The 14,542-nt window shown below is 28.2% G+C and overlaps 2 protein-coding genes across 2 annotated transcripts; both read left to right on the forward strand.

The window, feature by feature from the left end:
• Window positions 1–1,621: 1,621 nt before the first annotated feature.
• Window positions 1,622–9,192, forward strand: G2DT (glycinol 2-dimethylallyltransferase). The gene is made up of 13 exons (NM_001366992.1): window positions 1,622–1,756; window positions 1,908–1,958; window positions 4,531–4,808; window positions 4,959–5,042; window positions 5,124–5,198; window positions 5,589–5,672; window positions 5,773–5,862; window positions 6,236–6,337; window positions 6,824–6,919; window positions 7,022–7,093; window positions 7,179–7,274; window positions 8,306–8,410; window positions 8,826–9,192. The coding sequence occupies exons 1-13, from the start codon at window positions 1,705–1,707 to the stop codon at window positions 8,865–8,867; spliced, it is 1,227 nt and encodes a 408-aa protein (NP_001353921.1). The 5' UTR covers window positions 1,622–1,704; the 3' UTR covers window positions 8,868–9,192.
• Window positions 8,875–13,078, forward strand: LOC121174327 (glycinol 4-dimethylallyltransferase-like). The gene is given in 7 exon segments (XM_041013494.1): window positions 8,875–8,927; window positions 11,245–11,340; window positions 11,440–11,511; window positions 11,599–11,681; window positions 11,683–11,695; window positions 12,085–12,189; window positions 12,594–13,078. Coding segments are annotated over 7 exon segments (414 nt in total). The 5' UTR covers window positions 8,875–8,924; the 3' UTR covers window positions 12,636–13,078.
• The last annotated feature ends 1,464 nt before the right edge of the window (window positions 13,079–14,542 follow it).

Genomic DNA, 14,542 nt, shown 5'->3' on the forward strand with positions numbered 1-14,542 from the left:
ATTTTAAAATAATTATCTTAAAATAATTCAAATGAATTTATGTGATTAGATGACAACAATGTAAAATAATGCATAGACATTAAACTGATATATTAATATTTTTTTTAAAAAATTTAATTATGGATGAGTTGGTATACGTCAATTTCAACAAAATATATTATTTATATCCTTTTAATGATAAGATTGGGTGTTCTTTCTTTTAAAACTGGTTCTGTGATTTATTTCGGACACTAAATTGATTCACCATTTTTTTATATTAAATTGACGCGTTCACTGTATTTTTTAAGAGCACAAGTCTAACTTGGCTACTTGAATGAGTAGCTTCAGTCAATGGATGTACAGTCTCAATTTACATACCGCCAATGATCTACGTTGACTCGTTGAGTGCTATGGTGGCACTGCTGACATTTCAATGAAATATTTAACAAGGCACCTTCGGTGTTAATTATTTTCTTAATAGTAATAATAAAAAATCAAAGAGTAAGAGACAAAATGTCACAAAATTGAGTTACTCTCTAAACTAAGTTTCAAGCATTTCTTCTTCTTTTTATTAAAATGCCCAATCAAACGAGGGTAACAGACACCTCTAGCATTGGCAGAAACAAAAGGAACTAAATGCAGAGGGAATGTCATGATACAAATTTAAACCAAAATTAGCATCATGGCCCATCGTAGCCAAATGATTCTCACAAGAATTAGCTTATCTATGAGCATGTCTGACATTTGTATCCCAACCCTGATAACTCAGGAGTTTGAGAGTATCATTCACCAGGGGAAGAAGGAGATGGGAATTGGGATACCTTCTTTTAATGATCTGAACAACAGTCAAATTGTCCATCTAAAAGATACTTGATCTAAACTCCTATGATTAGGGATGTTGAATTCAAATCACACTCAACTGAACTATTATTTGAACTGTAAATATAATTCTCTCGAATCTAACTGAACTGTCAAATAATTCAGGTGAACCGAATTTGACATTCTTTATAATATTAAAAAACATAATTTTTTTTTAATATTACCAGCTTGTGATATGGCATATATATATATATATATATAATTATTGCAACTTTATAATCTTTTACTAGTATCAAGGGTAAAAATTGATATAAACTTGTTCAATGTTTTCAACAGTGTTTGGTGTCAATGTTTTAGGGTGTGGGAGATACTATTCTTGCTTCAGTTCTCTGGTACCAAACCAAATCTATAGATTTGAGCTGAAAAGCTTCTGGTGGATCCTTCTATATGTTAATCTAGCTGGCCATTTTAAGACCTCATCCCAGAGACACATTAGAATTTGTTTTTTATTCCTTTTACACATAAAAGTTTAATTTGACTTCCTTCACATAAGTTACAGCCAAGCTTCAAAGTTGGTTCTATTCCCCGGATGCAGCACATTTATTTTGTCTGTTTTTGGTGCTAGTGCATTTTACTTTTCCGAGAATTCCAAAAAAGTAACTATTGATATATACTTTGATACTCCCTTGAAAGAAGAATAGTTGGTATGTGTGTGGTGATTCAAACCAAAAATAATATTATAATGTGGAGAATAAGGTGACTTTGGTGGCCCTTTATTTCAACGTGATGGTCATATTTATCCGTCTTAAGCACCGTAAGTAACCAGACTTCTAAGACACGAGGATTGACTTGTCCTTCCTCTCATCCTCTCTATAAAGAAAGTGTGCTTAGTTTGGTTCAGTTTCCATGGATTCGGGGTCTGTTATATCTTCTACTAGTGCCTGCTCAATCACAACTGGTACCTATATATCTGCTTTGCATCACCCATTACTTTCTTTTTTGATTTCATATCCGTTTTTGGTGTATAGCTAGCTTTGGGCATTTGGTCAATTTTCCATTGCAAAAATTATTTGCTGACTAATAATGCGAGGAACCATTGGTAATTGTAGGTGGGAATCTCTGGCGGAGAAAACATTCCACAAATAATATTTACTATGCAAGTATGTCTTACATATCCGCCTATTCCTTTAATAATTAACCTTTATTATCATTTAGTAGTCAATTAATATTTGATAACATGAACTTCATGTGCGATGGAATGCAGAATATAAATTATTATATATAGTCTCAAAGAGCTTTGTGTTGTTAGTCAGTTTCCATGGATTCGGTGCTTATTAATTATATATCTTATCCTAATGCTTGTTCATTCACAAGCTTCCGCATCACCCGCTACTTCAATTTTTTCCTTTATCATCCTTTTTTGGTGTATAGCTAGCTTTCGGTATTTGAACAATTTTTCAATATAAAATTATTCCCTAAAATGAACACTGCATGAACATGTTCCAACGTTGCAACTCCACCTTTAACGTACGCATATATTTTAATACTTTGAAAATAAAATTAAGGTGTCAGTTCATCTCTTATGTTAGTGCACAGTGATATTGTGTCCATAAAAGACTGCTTATCATTATAGAATATTTCTATTTTACATCGCTTCTTGTTTTATTTATTGGTGTAAGTACTTTTCTTATTTCAATGCGTTTTTGTATGTGTGGGTATTATTGCTTACACTATGAATACATGTACGCGCGTTTGCATTTGAGTAAAGAAAAAATTGTGTGCGTGTTTATTTTTTTGCTTTTGTACTTAAAATAAAAAAAATAAAATTCTAGCTATATAGAAATTTTTCTTTTTCAATTAAAATCAAGATTTTATATTTATTTAAAGGTAAAATAAAATTGAAATCATTAGAAAATGGTTGGTTAGATGTAACATCTTGACTCTTAAAATATTCTTAAGACACGTATCGTGACGGTCTCATGACTCTGTTTTTTATTTTTTATCTTTGCTCTTTTAATAAAATTTGGTTTGCTGGCAGATGAATGGTAGATCCCATGGTGCCAATGTAGTTCGGATGATTGGATTCTATTATGATGTTTGGCAGGCCATTGCATTAAAAAAAAAAAACTCTTTTAAATAAATATTCCACAAATTATAAGCTCTAATTAAAATCAAATTTAATAATAAAGCAAATCATTGATGATAACAAAATATTTATTAGAGGAAGAATTAATTAGATTGACATCTTTTTAATCATTGATATTTTGGGGAACTAAGTCGTGATGGTTTCATGTTTTAGAACTTCTCTCTAAAATGGCAATGTTAAACTCAAATTAGATTGGTACAAAAATAAAGATGTTAAATCAAATTTAAATTATTATAATGAATTGGCTTTAATAAAATAATAATAATAATAATAGTAATATAAAAAAACAAATCACAAATATTTTTACAAAAGAATTATGTAATTTTGATATTCTATTACACCTGCAGATATATAAAAATAGGAGCCTATCCTTATTGAGCTAAAAAGATAAAAAAAAAAAAATTATCAACTTTCTTTTTTTATAATAATAAAGAGACTTCAATATATTTTTGGCCTTTAATAAATGATCGAATCCTATTTTTGGTTCATATCTAAAAAAATTGTTTTAATCCCTAATAAAATAAAAACATTTTTTGCATTCATTGATTATAAAAAATTTAAAACCGCAGAAATTATATTTTAAATTCCAAAATGTAGTGTGATGACTTTTGAATGCCAGAAATCATCTTTCAATTTTTTATGAATAAGTCATCACTGAAAAATATTTTGTTTTAAGTATAGGAGAAATCTTAATGGTAAGGTTTAGAAACAAAAATTTTGTTGTATTAGAGATCAACAAGAAAAAAATTAATAGGGATCAAAAACAAAAATTAATTGTTTATCAAAAAGACTAAAAACATATTTAAGTTTAATAATAATAATGAAATTTAGTTTACGTCAAAGATAAATGCATAAATAAACAAATCTTTCTCTTAATAATTTTTTTTCCAGGTGAAATCAATATTTTAAAAGTTATAAATAATTTGCCTAATTAATTATAAGTATTCATCTTAAGATGTACATTGTACACATAAATGATTCTAGAACCTATTTTTGATTTCATAGGTCATTTGTATAGATTTTTCATTGTTTTTCCAATGATAAATATTAGTAGCAAGTCATCTGTTTTTAACATTTTTTTTGTCATCCTTGTAACCCCGATTATAATATATATATGGAACGTCATACATTAATAATATATTTTCCTATGTATAAATGACTATTCAACTTGACTTTGATTTTGAAAACTAATTTTTCAAATTAATGATTTTTTAATATTTTCTCTAATAAAATAAAATTAAGAATGGTTAGTAATACACTCTTTTGACACTCTTTTTTATTATTTTCAAATTTCTTGAAGATTATAAAAAATTGAGAGTTTTACATTTTTTTTAAGGACTCTTTTATGATTTTATAATTTCTCATATATTTCAACCAATAATAGTAGGAGTGTGTTTGTGAGTAGTGTGTTGCTAGTAATCCTCAGTAGATTTTGGTAGTGAATTTTCTTATTTAGTTTCCAAATTGATTATTTTTTTTCTCTATTCATCATTTCATCATGATCTTTTGTTGCAATATTTTTTTAATAAGAATCTTCTTTTTGTGTGCATGGCCACTAATACTACATCCAACATTTGGTGGTGTAGGTTCTTGTGCGTCAAAAGCTTCGAAATACAAAAAGAAAACTCAAATAGAATGTAATATTTTGAGGTCACAACAGTCAAGTTTGAACCATCATTACAAGCGCATCGAAGGAGGGGCAACATATCAAGATTGCGATAAAAAATACGTTGTGAAAGCAATCCCTGAACCAACTTTTGATTCTGAACCTTGTGCTTCCAATCCCGAAAACGTTGTGGACTCTGCAAAAAAAATCTTAGATGTTTTCTACCATTTTTGCTATCCATACTCAATGATTGCCATAGTAAGTTCAAGCTTTAATAATATTACTCTCATAAATTATCATCAAATGTTATGGTAAATATTTAATTCAGATCATTTGTATTAAAAACTTTTGGATAATAATAATATCTTTAATGTTTTAACTGGTTCATCTTTATTTGTCTTTGGACAGATATTATGTGCAATTTCTTCGTCTCTACTTGCGGTGGAGAAACCATCAGATATATCTTCATCATTTCTTATTGGTGTGTTACAGGTAACACTCTAAATATATGTTATTCCTCTTTAAAAAGCCATTTTAACTTCATTAATATTTTGAGTTTTTAAAATGTTTCAGGCTTTAGTACCTCATTTGTTTGTCGCAGTTTTTGCTAACGTTGTGAATCAAGTGTTCGACTATGAAATAGACAAGGTATGGAACTTAATTATAATTAGAAATAAATAATATCTGGATCAATAATAGATTACTTTTTTAGGTCTTTTATTTAGGCTTGTGTACTATTCCGTTAAAAAATATATATGCTATTGACATAATTGTTTGTTAGTTTATCGACAATCGGATGTTTTATAAAGACTAGGTGTATACGAGAGCATTTGTTCACACGTAACGATTTAAGCAGTTTTTAAGTTTATATGATTTTGACTACCACATTCCTTTCTATAATTTGGCTGTCAAGCTAGCCTAGCCTTTGATATGGTGGAAAAAACATACAACGTACCTTTATAGCTTACAAACTTTAAGTGGAAAAGTATCATATGCTTTGCCTTGTTACTAATCTATGTTACACATGTTTTATTGCAGATAAACAAACCATATCTTCCGTTGGCATCTGGACAATTATCATTTACAACTGCTGTCTTCATTGCTGCATCACTTTTAATTATGGTGCAATATATAGATTCAATCATTTCTACAATGATATTTGTTAACATGAGTTTCATTCATAGACTTGGAGGCTTATTATTCTATTTAATTACTTTTACAGAGCTTTTGGCTTAGCTTGGTTATAGGTTCTTGGCCGTTGATTTGGAATGTTGTATTGACCTCGTCAGTATGGAATGTTTATTCAATCAATGTGAGTTCTTTTCAATTGCATACAAACTTCTTTTTTCCCTCGAAATGTTGAAAACATAAGTATGAACATGTTTGGATAAACTTATACACCCGCATGAGAAAAAATAAAATAAGTTTATCCGTAAGGTAAAATTAGCTTATGAAGTAAACTATTTCTTTTTTCTTCTTTTTTTCTCCAATAAGTTGTGAAATTTCAAATTCCTTACATAAATTTTGCCTAAGCAAATACATTCACTCATCAAAACTCATTATTCAAATATATACTAAACTAATAGAGATGAAAATACATTAACATTTTGAAACAAACACACTAATAAAGACTCGTCTTGAAAAATTTTGTTTTGCAATGATAGCAATGTTTTGAAACTTTTCAGGTGCCCCTGTTAAGATGGAAGAGACACCCGCTGCTTGCGACAATATGCACAATTTCTGTTTGGGCATTTATATTGCCAATAACATTTTTCCTTCACATGCAGGTTCTGTTTTATAGCCAATTATGCTTTTATAGACCAGTTCGATCTACACGAGCATGCATTAGCTTATATGCACGTAATAATAATAACAAATCTTTTTCCCAAGATTTTAGGGTTGGTTTCGTTATCAATTATTTGAATTCACCAATTAGAATTAATCATGAGATGTGAATGAGAAAGTTGAAAAAAAGCCAAATATGAAGAGAGACAAATGAGCTCTACTTTAATTACTCTAGTCTGATATGTACATTTATATTGAAAGTTAACTATACCAACTAAGGCTTTTTCCCTTGAATAATTGAAAGCCTATATGTAAGTCAAGCGGTATCACCTAAGACCGTCTTCTATATTATTAACATATTTTTGCCATACAGTCCTAGGAGTTCTATATTCCCTTATAATCTTCCACGTGCTATTAAGTAAAATAAGAAAAATTAAAGGAAGCCCAATATTTTTTTTATTACTAATTCATGTGTAACAAATGTCCAGACTTTTGTGCTGAAGAGGCCAATTGTCTTTCCAAGATCATTGATTTTCTATGTTGTATTCATGATCTTCTACTCTCTGGGTATGGCATTGTCCAAGGTAAAGGCCTTTAGTTACTCGAAACATATGTTTCTTTCCTACATTAAGCTTTTTGGTTCAATAAGTGTACCTAATGTAAAACCTTAATTTGGATTTATATAGGATATATCTGACGTTAAAGGAGATAAAGCATACGGCATCGATACTTTAGCGATACGTTTGGGTCAAAAATGGGTATGTTTTTCAAATCCAACATCTCAACATAATCGGTTGTGCCCTCTTACATATCCCTTACTTTTTCTTAACTAATCTTTGACAGGTATTTTGGATTTGCATTATCCTTTTTGAAATGGCTTTTGGAGTTGCCCTCTTGGCAGGAGCAACATCTTCTTACCTTTGGATTAAAATTGTCACGGTAATATACTTATTACAAATTTAGGTTGCAATTATAGGTGTGTTGTATTATTCTTCCACTCAAGAAGTTATTGTTTTGAACGACAGAGTGTGACTTTTTAATTAATAAGAAATTGTTATAATATATCGGTAGTAACTTAAGTAATTAACCTAGAGTGACTTAATTAAATTATCTCTTAGGATTGATTTTCTTACTATCTTATATATCATGAACTATTTTTTAAGGAGTGCTAGTAACATAATATCTAACACATTTTTTCATTGATTATAATTTATTAAAAATTATAAAATTAAAAGAGATGATAATTAAATGAAGAGTGAGACTTACTAAAATGTGTGATTTTAAACCTCTAATAAAGTATGTGTTTGAGAATATGTTATTAATATTTTTTATTTTTTTAATTAAATTTGGATTATGGTCTATTACTAATAATATAATATAAATTACTATTTTATCTTTTGATACATCTAATCCACATCACTATTAATATAGTTTTTATTATTTTATTCTATTTTTCCTCCCATTTCTAAAAGAATCTTTAGTCTAGTTAGTCTAATTGGAAAAATTACCATCTAATTAACAAGTAAGATTGTATTACTAACAAGAAAACAGAAGAAAAATCCAAAAGAAAATGTTCTCAACTAAGGTCCCAAGTTACAAGCTGGAAAATTAATAGAAAATACACATAATTACCTCTACGTAAATATAGATCAAGTTTACTAGAGTGCAGCAGACTCCATTTTATTTAATATCACCAGCTTGTGATATGGCAAATATATTATATATCTACACCTAAATGAAGAAATATTTTCTAGGAGAAAGTTGTCTCTATATTAGTGCAACTTTATAAACTTGTTAGTAATATCAAAGGTGAAAATTGATCTTTAAATTAAGGAAAAATTATTTAAGGAGCTAGAACACTTTTTCTTTTAGAGAACTTGGTCTATTATTTTACATATTGATATAAATGAATATAAACTTGTTTAAGCTTTCCACCAGTGTTTGAAATTTATTCGATGCCAACATTTTAGGGTCTGGGACATGCTATTCTTGCTTCAATTCTCTTGTACCAAGCCAAATCTATATACTTGAGCAACAAAGTTTCCACTATATCGTTTTATATGTTGATCTGGAAGGTAATTCTCTTCAAGACTATTTACCATTTAAGGAGCTCAATATAAAAATCATTTTGTAAAAGAAATAGTTATCCGATCACTTTTTCCCTGTTTTGAGAAATAGGGTTGTTTGATTTTTATTGACTTCCAATTTTAGATTGAAATACAAAATATAGGGATAAATTAGATAAATTAAAGTTATTTTTTGTGAACATGAATTTTTATGACTATGACGATGCATTTAATCATATATTGATCTAATTCCATCATTTAGTGATAAATTCAACACATTTTGAAACACAGAACATATCAGGATATGAATTATTTTGGTAGTTTATTTGTATATTTATTTTCAATTTGTTTCCACTAAATTTGTTGTCTTTGTGCATACAAAGTGAAATATAATCATGTATTGATGTCTTGTTTCTTTTTGCAGTTGTTGTACGCAGCATACTTTCTCATGGCTTTAATTAGATAAGGATGTTGAGGAAGGTTAAAGCAATGTTCATAGCACATTTGGCAGAATAAAAAGAATATGGTATGCATCTAAATTTATTAAAACAATAAAAACTGTAGAGATGTGTGTACCCTGGATAGTAATTTGCGAACCATTAAACTCTTTTTTTAATTGTGTGAAGACTTTAATTATATATATTCTCGTGAAGACTGACTTCTATATCATCAAATATTTGTAAGTGCATGGAAGTCAATCTGATTTGAGGGATGCTTCTAGTTCATATGTGAAGGAAGAAAGAATAGAGGAAGTTCACTTCTGTGTTCAAGTGAAAGAAATAGAGATTGATAAATCCCTCCATCTGACCCCTATATATCCTTTATGCCGATCTCAGCCAACAGGACCGAAAAAGAAAAAAAAAAGGAATACGGCAAAAATTAATGGTCTTTATATTAATATATATGAATTGAAATCCCATTTCGTATATTAACCCAAAATTTTCTTATCCAGATTCTTTTAAATTATATATATCTTTCAAGAAACATACCATGAAATAATTTTAAAAGATTATTGTTTTACTTATTTCTCGAAGACCTTCTCTTCTTTTTTTTTAACAGCAATGAGACATGTCATTTCATAAAGCACAAGTTGTGCAAATTACAAGTATAACAACCAAAGTTATATCTCCAATAAATCAAAATCATAGTCTGCAACATACCAAATTACTTCACTATAATCCACCAAAAGGACAAACAGTGAAGTACATAACACTGGTAAATATGAGATTGAATCGTATCCTTTACCATCAAGGTTGGATCACATTGAATACGATACAAATCTTAACCCACTAGAACCACCACCAAATAAAACAACATTATTAAATATCACATATTTAACAGACAATCTCCTGGACTAACTTGCCACTGCTGTAACGACACAGAATTCTTTTTTATATACAGACACTTCTCGAAGACCTTCTGTAAAGGTCTAAGCGTTTCCTACAATCACGCCAAGAGTTTCTTCAAGAATTCTAATATCCTCTTGCTAACATTATCAAATTTGGTGAATTTTGTGCTATTCAGCATTCTCTCTTTCTTTAAAGGATTCAGCACGCTTCTTTTTATACTAATTATCCAGCAACACTAAAAGTAAACTTTATTAGGTTTTAATCTCCTATTTTGCGTGATCTATCTTCTTCCTTCATCTATTTTATGTTTGAAAAACTCCGTATTCCTATAAATATGTTGTACATTTTTTTGAGGAGAATAAATATGTTGTACATGATTGAAGATGATATTTACATTTGAATTTAATTAAATTTGTGGGGTTACGCCTACGACCTTTTCGATTTTTTCAAATCAAAGAATCTGAATCTTGAATTCTTGCTTGTCTTAGCCAAGTTTTCCTTTTTTCAATAAATTTTTATTCTAACAATTTTTCATTTTAAACTTCATAACAACTTAATTAATCTTTTTATTAACTTAATAATTAATTATATAACTTAATAATTCTTATTTTATAACAACAAATAATTATATCTAGATTTTAGGATGTTACGCATTTGAGCATTTTTTAAACAAATATAATTTTACTCTTTCTAAAACGATAAAGTTTTGGTTTTAGTCTTAATATATAAAACTTCTTTCGTTTTTACTCTAAAAATATATTAAAACATTGTTTACTTGTTCTTTTTTTTCTTCTTTTTTTTTACATCAACTGTCAAACTTCGTCATAACGTTGTGCCATAGAGTAGAGCGAAAAAACAATTCATTAATGGAATCCAGGTTTAAACTTTGAAGTCAAGTTCAACTATTGCATTTATATTATTATATCACTACAAAAAAAAATACTTATGTCTAGAAACACTTTTACCTACAAACTTGATTTAGTGTAGGTAAAATCTAAAAAAAAAATTTACAGATTTTTAATGTATGTAAAATTTTTGCAATATTTTGGTAGACATGATTGGCAACGTGTAAAACCAAGAAGATTTTTACTTATAGACATCTGGTGTAGGTAAAACACTAAATTTAATTTGTTTGATCTAAGTAAACTCCAAATTCAAAATATTTGTACCTACATATATATGCTTAGTGTGTAGGTAAAATGCTTGTAATGTTATGAATTTATCGAGACCTAACTTCTTATGTTAAACCTGAATCAACCATAGAAAAGCAAAGCCTGTAACTAACTAATTATCAATATATAAGTTGCAAATAGTTATATATGTAAGTCACGAGATATCACCTAAGACCGTATTCTATATTAGTATTATATTTTTGCCATATAGTTTTTGGAGTTCTATGCTCTCTTATAACCTTCCATGTGTTATTAATTAAAGTAGGAAATATGAAAGGAAGCCTAATATTTTTTTATTGATCCTTCGGGTAACAATGTCCAGACTTTTTTGTTGAAGAGATCAATTGTCTTTCCAAGATCACTTATTTTTGCTGTTGTAATCATTAACTTTTTCTCTGTGGGTATGGCATTGGTAAAGGTAAAGGCTTCTTGTTTCTCAAAACAAGTTTCTTTCCATCATCAAGCTTTCAGTTCAATATTTGTACCTAATGTAAAACCTTTTATTCAATTTATATAGGATATATCTGACGTTGAAAGAGATAAAATATATGGCATTGATACTTTTTCAATACGTTTAGGTCAAAAACGGGTATGTTTTTCAAATATCCAACATCTTGGAAAAGTTGGTTGTACCCTTTTATATATCCCTTGGTTGTTCTTAACAAATCTTTGTCAGGTATTTTGGATTTGTGTTTTCCTTTTTGAAATGGGTTTTGGAGTTGCCCTCTTGACAGGAGCATCATCTTCCTAATACCTCTATTAAAATTATCATGGTAATTATTATGCTTATTACATGTATAGGTTGCAATTATAGGTGTTGTGTCATTCTTTCACTTAAGAAATTATTTATTTTGAACAATGGGGTGTGATTTTAATTAACTAGCAAGTATTTGCATATGTAACAAATGTCTTATAGTATATTGGTTGTGTCTGGTTGTAACTTGAGTAATTTGAAAGTGACTTAATTAGATTAAATGAGAAAACATTTCCCTACGAGTTGTCTCTATTAATTGCAAAAAAATTTGCAACTTTATAATCTTGTTAGTAATGGCAAAGGTAAAAATTGATCTTTAAAGGATACATTCTTCAAGTGAATATAAACTTGTTTATTTAACCTTTCTAGCAATTAATGTATGAAATTTATTCGATGCTGATGTTTTAGGGTCTGGGCCATGTTGTTCTTGATTCAATTCTCTGGTACCAAGCCAAATCTATAGATTTAAGCAGCAAAGCTTCCACTAGATCCTTCTATATGTTGATCTGGAAGGTAAACCTTTTAAAGGCTATTAAAAAAATACAGATTATTATTTAAAAGAATAGTTGTTCGATCGATTACTTTTTCTCTATTTTGAGAAACAAGGTTGTTTGATTTCTATTAACTTTGAATTTTAAATTGAAGTTAAAAACATAGGGATAAATTAGCTAAATTAAAGTTATTTTTTGTGAACACGAATTTCTGTGACTAAACTAATGCATCTAATCATATATCATTCTTATTTCATGTTCTAGTGGAAAATTCAACATTATTTGAAGCCTAAAACATTTCGAGATGTGATTTATTGTAATTTATCTTTATAATTTATTTTAAAATTGTTTGCACTAAATTCATTGTCTTTGTTCATACAAAGTGGGACATAATGACATATCAATGTCTTTTTTTTTTTTTTGCAGTTGTTGTACGCAGCGTACTTCCTCGTGGCTTTGATTAGATAAGGATGTTTTGAAAGGTTAAAACAATATTCATACCACATACGACAGAATTTAAGAGACATGTCTTGCATCTAAAATTTATTAATACAATAAAGACTATAAAAATGTATTCCCTGAATATTAATTTTTGTGTCATTAAGATCTTTCTTTAATTGTGAGAATACTTTATATGTGTTCACATGAAGACAGACTTCGATTCTACTATCAAATATTCATCAGTTGAAGAAGAGAGACTTGCTATATTATAATTTTTTAGGAAAAGAATAGTACTTTCCAACGAGAAAAAAAGAGAATAGTGACAGTAAAAGTGTTTCTTTGTGTTGCAAATTAAAGTGTCATTTTATAAATAAAAAAACTCTCAAGGTAAAATCATTCTTGTCAAATTACAACTACTAAGCATACTAGTATTTTATTCCTATCAAATAAGAACCACTAAACATAGTTGTATTATAGCCTGACATAATAATTAAAATCTATAATAAATAAATATTTTTAAACATATAAATTATATTTTAGATTTATAACAAATAATTTATATCGTGATATATTTTTATTTTTAATTATTAATTTTTTTTAAAATGTTGAAATTTAAGATAGAACTAAATATATAAAAAATGACAGATAAAAAGAGATGTCAAATTAAATTAAATCGTCCAATTGATAAACATACAAGGATATATCGTATGCATGTTAGAAAAATATTGAATTCGTGAATATAAGAAATAAATTATATATAGAAAGAGGAAGGTTCAAATTATACGGATATAACTTAAACAATTATTATCTCATTCAATTTTATATAAAATATAATTTTTATCGATTCAATGTTAAATTATATCTATATATTATATTATATGTGTCAATTTTTATCAAAATTGATCAATAAATAGGTAGTCAAATTATTCATATTTTAGTATATTTTTAAAAAGTTAATATTACATTAATTTCAATCTATATCAATGAAATAACAAATAATTTGGATTAATATAAAATTTTGTACATTTATATGAAAAGAACGTTCAATTCAACAGGTTTCAAAAAAAGAAAATATTATTCAATTAGTGAAAGTTACTCAATGATGTAATATTTGATAAAAGTTACATTCATATAATTTAATTTCTTGTTATATATGAAATAAGTTTCTAATATTCAATTACAAATTGCTAAATGGTCAAATTTATATTAAAATCACAAAAGGATAGATATATCAAATGAATATTTAGGAATATATTTAAATTTTGAAGATAAAATATACATTTCAAATTGATTTCTGACATTTAGTTATAATTTGTTAAGTTTAGTTGATAATAATCACAAGAGAATATATGATACACGTGTCAGGAGAACGAAGTTCACTAGTTTATGAGAAGAAAATATTCAAATAAAAATGGACGAGACAATGAATAGAGTGGAGGCATGAAGAAACAAATAATCTTACATATTTATATAGGGAGAAAAATTTTAAATTATCCAAATTCCTTGCCACCTCCCTTACATTCCGTAAAAGTGTGTTTGGATAGGATAATTTAATTAGGTAATGTATTTTTTATCGGGAATTAAATTCTTTTTTATTAAAAATAACTGTTTGGATATTTTAGTTAAAGAAATTCAAAATTTTAGAATTTTAAAAGAGATTTTAATTGGTTGAAAGAATAGAATTTCAAATTTTATGTTCAAAAGAGTGAATTTGGAAATTCTATTTTTTTTCTCACAAACTCAACGTATCTCATCATGGTCGTCTTCTCCTACCCTCCCATTGACCCCGTCAACTTCAATCTCATCATCGTCGGCACCGCCCTTCGGAATCTGTCATCGCAATCGTCGCCTCCGCCATCGACAAAACCATCCTCCACCTCGATCCCAACTCCTTCTACGGCAGCCACTTCGCTTCTCTCTCCTTCCATGATCTC

This window comes from Glycine max, chromosome 20, assembly GCF_000004515.6.
Source record: "Glycine max cultivar Williams 82 chromosome 20, Glycine_max_v4.0, whole genome shotgun sequence".
Classification (NCBI taxonomy): domain Eukaryota; kingdom Viridiplantae; phylum Streptophyta; class Magnoliopsida; order Fabales; family Fabaceae; genus Glycine; species Glycine max.